General features: G+C 44.4%; 2 protein-coding genes across 7 annotated transcripts in view; one reads left to right on the top strand and one right to left on the bottom strand.

Moving 5' to 3' along the window:
* LOC100743363 (latrophilin Cirl-like) overlaps positions 1–7,970 on the top strand; it is a 378,777-nt gene that overhangs the window by 363,919 nt on the left and 6,888 nt on the right. For 4 of the 6 annotated variants that reach the window (XM_033324561.1, XM_033324563.1, XM_033324560.1 and 1 more), the window contains 3 exons: positions 1–119; positions 5,989–6,186; positions 7,611–7,970. In XM_033324561.1, coding sequence (XP_033180452.1) covers positions 1–119; positions 5,989–6,186; positions 7,611–7,970 — 677 coding nt within the window. The remainder of the gene's footprint in view (positions 120–5,988; positions 6,187–7,610) is intronic. The other 2 variants (XM_033324565.1, XM_033324564.1) reach the window with 2 other exon arrangements.
* Positions 49–7,970, bottom strand: part of LOC100743241 (ankyrin repeat domain-containing protein 16-like) — a 16,175-nt gene continuing 8,253 nt past the window's right edge. Inside the window, exons 3-4 of the transcript XR_002947942.2 lie at positions 6,200–6,787; positions 49–175 (exon numbers count right to left, since the gene is read on the bottom strand). The gene's annotated coding sequence lies outside the window, so the exon portion shown is untranslated. The remainder of the gene's footprint in view (positions 176–6,199; positions 6,788–7,970) is intronic.

Genomic DNA, 7,970 nt, shown 5'->3' with positions numbered 1-7,970 from the left:
CCAGCGGCGGCGCCGGTGGTGCTAATGGAGGCAAGGACTTCGCCTCTCACAACACCTCGTCGAATCCGTCGGCGCCGACGACCGATAGCTCCGGATTGTCGCCGCACGCCGCCTCCAATGTGGGTACAACAACGACCACGTCACCGCCGAACAATCACAACAACCTGACCGCCGCCTGTAACAATACGAATCTTTCGATAAACGTGAACCTGAACAATTTGTCGCTGAGGTCGCCGGTCGGGGCACACCAGATGCACATGATGGCACCTAGCAACCACAATAGGCATCCCGCTCAGCAAGGTATCCGATAGCCGCTTCTACACCAAACCGAGAAAAAAAAACCAATTTCTTTCTTCGTAACGGTTGTTCGAACAGTTTTTGACAACCGTATGTCTGTCGCGCGGGAGAAAATGTGAAAACATACGATCAAAAGAGGGAATATTTTTTGAAGGAGGAGAACGAACGAAAATAGGTCACTCTCTCTTTCTCTCTCTCTTTTTCTTTCTAACTAGCTCTATTTGTCTTTGACTCGATAACTGATTCTCATCTGTTCTTCTTTATTCACCATCTATTACCCCGTCATTATTTTTTTTCTTCTTGTTATTCTTTACTTTCGACTATCGCTTTCTGCCAGTAACGCAAGTATAATTAATAGTACTGGAATTAATAACACACTCCCTCTACGCCATTCTGTCGCTCGTTACATGAACGCCAGCCAGCTTTTCGAGTTGATAACTACACGAAGGTTCTTGCACCTTTATCGGGCGAATTCTTTCGTCCGTCGTCGACGACCGACCGCGACATCAACCAAGCACTCGTGTTTTCTTGTTCGTTGCACGATCATCCACGCGATTAAGAAGAATGGTTTCCGTTGCGGTTCTAACGACCGCTACTACGTGACCCTTTGAAGGCCGGACCTTCCTCTTCAATTTAACGATGCACCCACTGTCACCGTTCCACCAAACGATCACGAGACTTTCGCAATCGTTGGCTGTGTGCCGTGCACCCTCTTCTTCTCTCGATATAAATCTCTTATTCATCCAAAACGGTAGTCTCTTTTTTAACAATTATCACTTCCTAATGACTTCGTAAAGATTTACGAAGGTACGCTTTACAAAGGCAACAGATTTTCTCTGTGATTAGTGTTTAAAGACAGTATCATAGGAAATGGAGGGCTTTCGAAACTAGTTAAACGTTTAACCAGCAACATGTCTACCACCCTCGACTCTGTTCGCTCGTGTATGCTAACGCAACCGCGTCGTTGTATCATCTTCGAAATAGCGCCCTCCAGTTACCTTCCTTTTGTCGTCTCTCTTCTTCTCCTTCTTCGTGTTCTTTCTTTTTTTTTTTTAATGTGTTACCCCAAGTCTGTTGCAGGATAAATTGTGAAGTGGGTGTCCTCGACCCTCCTAGTCGAGGGAGATTCGTTTCGAATGGCCGCGCGTTCCGCTCAAAAGCGACGCGTGCCAGAAACACTTTTTTAACGTCACCGAGAGTCTCTTCGTCCGCCTCGAAAAGCTGGTTCTGGAACGGGATGAGCTAAAACGGCATTTAACCGTGAACCGTTCGACTCTTTCGGCTCTATCGCGCTTGCTGCGAAGAAAATTTAGAGAGAAAAAAGAGAATGAGAGAGACAGGCAGATGTATATATTCAGGGAGTCAGAGTAGGGAATAGGGAGAGAAGAGAGCATGCGAAGAATGATATTCAGGGGTTGGTTTGGAGGAACAGTAAAAGAGAAAAAGAGAGGGAGAGAGAGAGGGAGAGAGAGAGAGATAGGTGACATGATTGAACGTGGTCATGCCGTAGATTTGTATGATAAAACAACGATACTCGGTTGTAGATGAAACGATAACCACACAGCGAGCTATAATATGCGCGATCGCACCGTTGTTATGTTCTCCGTAAAACTTTATTGCCAATCGTCGGCTGAATTTATCGGATTTAGTGGACATTACTAGACACAAATCGACTAAAAATGATAAACGACATTTGCTATGACGATTATATAATTGCATATCGTTGTCACCTCTCTCTTCTTTTTTTTTTTTTTGCCTTTTCACGTTGCTTGTTTCTTTTTTTATCCGCTGCGTTTGTTCATGAATTTGTCAGTGACGCGCCGGTGTAAATTCACCGAATTTTAGAACGGCTCGTAACGCACGTGCCTCGTGGTTTTCGCAAAAACAAACGGCACTCGTACGGTTGCACGATGTGCCTTTTTTTGGAGTTGTATAATTGTCAACGTTGAGCTCGAACGCGCGCGGGAGATATTAAAAAATTCGTGCTTTCAATTCAAACGTACTGCGAAACCCGGGAAACCAAAGAAATAAAAACCGTGTTTCGTAATATCACGATTCTCGATAAATTTGTATTCGTATTGTCCCCCCCCCCTCTCTCTCTCTATCTATCTATCTATCTCTCTCTCTGTATCGATATTCACGATATCGGTTCTTGTTTCAATCCTGAGTGGAAAGGGGAAAAAAGGAAAGAAAACGGTGTCGATTGCGACAAGCGACAAAAACGAGAAAGAACGAAACGAGAGAAAATTCTCGTCGCGGTAAGCATAGCATTGGTCTTCGAGCACCAGGCGAAAAGTACATGGCACGCTCTCTCGCTCGACTTTTGCACACCTGTAAACACGCGAACGTACTATTTGCAAGACCTCCTACTAACAATGGTGATTTTCGTGCTTCTTATCTGGCTCTGGGTTTGGTGTAACGCGGTTGCTGGCTACTTTGTACCCTATTCCCTTCCTTTTGTTCCCACGTCTCGCCAGATCGAGACCTACTTTTATTGCAACGCACGTGGAAACAAGCCGACGTTGCACGGCTCGCCATTTATTTCAGATGATGTTTCCGGAACGTTAATGAAACTCTTCGCTACGGACCGGTACACGCACGAGAAACATAACGAATCTGTAACATCGATGATTTATACAATCGGTTTCGCAGCTGCGCCTTTGACGACTGACTGCTATTTGCAACACTTTCAGCCTGCGTCCATTCTCTGTCTGCTCAATGTTTTATCACCCTAAAACGAGGCGCGTCGGTATCCATGCTGAATTAACGCCAACAATGCGCATGGTTGTAGATAGAGACTTTAATATTGCTGTGTTAGCTAAAACGTTCGATATTATTCATATTATCAAAGATTTAATCATTTGCCTTGTATGTGTACATATAGAGTTAACAAAATTTTCATTTTTTATATGCAGTTGAAATTTTAACAAGATACCGTTGGACACGCTTCTACATTTCCTATATGTAAAACGTAAAGTATAAGGAAAATGTTGGCAGTTTCCATTGCAAGGTTAAAAAGACAGGTCCCACATTCCATCGAATAGCATCTGCTCTAGCAAATCAGCCATGGCTTCCTCGCAAACCTGTTTGTCGCTTATCGACTCCTTTTTACTCTGGAGGCACTGATGCGTGAGCCCACCGGTAATACTATCATTAAAGAAGTTTAAACGAATTTCCGTAGAACATGAAGGAAGTATACGTTCAGAAAGATTCGTAATGTACGAGCGAATATTGTTTTTAGCCGCCCGCGTGGACAGAATACGATTAATATACGTACTTATTGAAATACGTATAAAAAATACTTTTGCGATCTATGCCATAGCTATAGATTTTATCTTATCCTATATATCCTCCTCATTCGTCGAATTCTGTCCACGCAGTCCAAAAATATCTTTAAGCCGCTTGCTGTCAAGCGATCGTTCGATCGAAAAGCGCTCGAATTGACTCTTCTCTTCGTACCCTTTCGAAAAATACATATTTCTGCGCCTTTCGATCAACGGCCTCGGTTCGGTTCACAGACGGACAAACGTACGTGTTCACACGCGTCGAGACGCTCTTTAGACTACTCACCTATCACACGATCGGTTACATGACCGCGAAGACTGAAGAAAACCGTAAAGGCGAGAAAAGACCTCGTCGAACCGATCCGATTCACATCTCTCTCACACCTCCTTCGCAACGTACACACATACACACTCGCACACTATTCTCGACTACTTTTGCTCTCTGCATACACGCAGACACACTCACACACATACGCAGACATACACACATGGATAAACAGACACATCGTCTTTTTTTTCCTATTTTTTTTCTCTCCCCTTGCTCTGTGCGTTTTCGCTAATTAACACCAGGTGCACATTTGCGCGACGAGAGGCAAGGATAGGGTAATACGGATCATCGAAGCCTCTAACGATCCAACTCGCGCTCCAACAACTCGGAGACGCTTCACGTTCTTTAACTGCAAAGCACGAGAACGCGAAAATCCATAATTAGCCGAGCGAACGTGGAAAAGTGGTGCGTTCCCATTAGAACGAGAACGGTTTGATCAAAGCCGGTTTTACAAGTTGCACGATGGTAATTTTATTCGATGGGTCGGTGAAACGCCATCACGATGATCGGTATTACGCTATTTCCTCTCTGATACAGACGGCCCAGTCTCGGCACGGTTGCACGTCAGCCGCGCAAACGAGGAGCCGGTTCCCGACGTTACCTCATTACAGACAGTAAGAAAACAAAGAAGACTCGTTCTCCCCGCGCCACGATCTCTGTCGCATCTCACCTTGCTCCATCGTGTTGCCTTCTCGCTTCAAAGGAATACCAACGAATCGATAATCTAGAACCTTTCCAACGTAAAAACACTTAAAGATCAAATGATTTTTCGACAATTGTTCGTGCATTTACTAATCTCAATTATTATTGTAGCTCGATATTGCTTAAAAATGGAAAAGTATCTTGACGGATTCAAAAATCATCCAGAGCTATCCGAAACTATTCGTAAAACGTAGTAAAAGCTAAAAATCTGTTGGGTAAGCTCAGACGACGATTATCTTAACTTGGTAAAAGAACAGAAAATTCATTGGAAGCTCTTCGGGATATTCGAGAAACGCAATAAAAACAAAATTCTTCTCGGTTAAACATAAAGGACGAGAAAAGTGATAAATTTCCAAAATCCGTCACTCGTCCTTATTTCGACGTTTCATCGAAAGCGGAAAAAATCTTGATCTAAAGTCGGTGGTTCATCGTCGTTCACGCACGGCCGGAAAACAGGTGTGGTCGCGTATCGTCCCAAGCTAAACACGCACGAGGTCGGGGTGTGCGTGCTGACGTCGCGTATCTCAGTCCGTTTCGCCGTAGATTTGCCCGTGTACGAGTTAAATCCGCCACACTTACGGCGAGTATCGCAGTTCCGTCAGATATCGTCGGATTTACCCCGTCCGTATCTTCCGTGTGCGCGTCGCTTCCGATGGGTCGGAGGCTCTTTTTAAACCGTGTCACACGGAATCCGACTAATCCGTCCCCCTGGCGACGAGAACGATCGCACCGACCCGTATTTGTCACGAACAACCTCGCGTTGCTGGGTTAATTAGTTTCGAAGGGAACTCTTGAGAAAGAAGAAAGTTCCCGGTGACGGAGAACGTGTGGAATTTTGTCTAGATTATACGTAGAAGGATGCGAGGAATTACGGAGCAGGGTGTTTTGTCTAAGGTTTCGTGACATTCGAGCAACCCTTTGTTTACTGGTAAATTGCGATACTTTTATAATCGAATATTTAAAATTAATTACGATCTTTTATTCGACGCTTTAATATTCTCTTAATATCGTATTTCACTGTTATTCACCGTGTCAGATATGTCCTCGATATTAATCACTTGATCTTTCCAGTATCGTGGACCGAGAGTACTATACCCTCGTGCATTGTACTACATGGACATAACAACCTCGACCCGACGTAATTTCCAATTACAATATGACTCCCGAATTGCGTAATTGACGATGGATAACAATCGTCCAAATACTACATCAAATCATCGTAAACACACGGCCCCGTAAGAATATTTCAAATGACATCCCCCGAACGATTCACACATATACGCTGATTCATGAAAAAGGACACAACACTCGATCATCCCCTTGCGTATCAGTAAACGAAGGGTTAAGAGGGAACGGCGAATGGTTCGATTTTTCCAGTACTTGGCGTCCGGTCGAAGCTGGGCGATTGTCGATAGGCAGCCGGCAGTTACAGTGCCACGTGAATCCTCTCCAACAGAGGCTCACATCGTGGCCACCCTGCCATACGCCCGTCACGCCTTCTTACCCTCAGCTCCCAATATCCCCAAATCTGCCACCGCCACTTGGGGCCACCTTAACAAAAACCTCATGTGGAAGGTAACTAATTCACCGCAGCTAAGAAAAAGGCTCGCTCACTCGCTCGCTCGCTCGCTCGCTCGTGTCGTGTATTGTTTCGATCGAACTTTTTCCTTTCTCTCACTATGTTCTTCTGCCATTGTTTCTCTAATTGACTGCATGGTGTGCCATGGTTTTTATTTTTCTTTTTACGTTCATTCTCTTTTTATGTTTTTAGTTTTTCAACGCGTCTCTTCCATTCTTTTTCGTTACGTTTCTTCGATCCTTACTTGACAAGCACCTAGAAAAACACATTTTGCACACTTAGAGGACACCTCGTGGTTCGACCAGACCCGACGCTTCGAAATCGCATGGAGGTGTGGGGAAACCCGTTTCCGGTGGAACATATTCGTCGGACGAGAGCTTGCGTTCCCCCCTTTTCCCTCCCTTTTCGTTCTCTGTGTCATCGCGATCACTTCGTTTTCGAAACCTCCAAGTCGATCAACGAAAGAAAATTCGAGAAAGATACAAGAAAATTGAGAGACGATGGCGTCTTTCGTCGTTTAAAGTATATGATCCTGGAAAGAAAATATTTTCGTGGTTTCGAATTCGACGATGATCCTGGAGAATGTATATAGGTACACTGAAAGACACAAGACCATATTCAGTTTTGTCAAAGATGAACGTGTTTGTTTTCGTACGGGGCGCGTAGCTCGTTGTGTGTGTTTTACGTTTTCGTTCAGTAGTGACAGAATGATACTATGAACGTGCCCTTATGATCATAGCCTTTGTACATATCATCATACAGCACGTAACGGATCTTCTCGCTCGTTCCTTCGACCATGCATGCGAGCTCGTGAATTTTGTAAAACGTTCCCGAGGTCATCGAGGTGGATCTTCGATGAGACTCATTGACCCTTCCCTATTTATAATTCGTAGGTGTCGTGCGAACGAGATCCTTGCATTTCTGCGAGTTAAATTAATAATCGAAGAGCTTTCTAAAAAGGGAACTTGTAGGTTTACGATGAATATCAAATTATAATCAAATAGTCGCAGATATGGAAAGAAGAAAAAGAAACAAGATTTATAATTAATCAGCTATCCTTAAATATAATGAACAAAATATAAAATGAACAAAATCCTTCAAGAGACATTCTAATTACCAATTCAAACGTAGGTAATATTACAAAATTAAAATCGCTTCGATTCGATTTACTTGATTCGTCATTTTCTCTTGCGAGCTCTTTCTCTAAAGAATTCCTCGCTTGTCTAATTCTAAATTCAACTTAAAAAGCCACTCCAGAAATACCGAAGATCATCGTTCACGCACTCACAACCCCCTTCCTCGTACATACCAAGTTACACGCCAAGTCACTTTATGTTATTTATCAGACCATCAAATTTCATCAAATCCCTCGAACCATCGTCAACCTGCGGTTACTTAAACGTATCTGTCTCTCCCGCAGAACATTTCTTTTAAATCGTATTCCCGTGACTCCGGCCATGGTGGCTCCGAGCAAGAAGACTCGCCTAGGACACACAATACCCTGACCCTGGGACACTCCGGACGAAACCGCGGAGCGAGAGGAATGAACGAGAACAACGAGATGAGCGGCAATAGGACTACCGGAGGCGGCGGTGGTGGCCGAAGGACTGCGATACCGTACAAACATAAATACACGGAGATCATGGACGGTCGTAGTAACGGGCCAGCTCATCATCAGCTGCACGCCCATCATGGTCAACACGTTCATCTTCCGCGGGATTTGACGAACGAGGACGAACCAGTTTACGAAGAGATCGAGCGCGGCGGTGGCGGCGGGGGC

Source organism: Bombus impatiens, unplaced genomic scaffold, assembly GCF_000188095.3.
Source record: "Bombus impatiens unplaced genomic scaffold, BIMP_2.2 scf_4015, whole genome shotgun sequence".
Taxonomy (NCBI): Eukaryota; Metazoa; Arthropoda; class Insecta; order Hymenoptera; family Apidae; genus Bombus; species Bombus impatiens.
The sequence above is the reverse complement of the archived record's forward strand: the minus strand, read 5'-3'. Positions and strand labels throughout refer to the sequence as shown.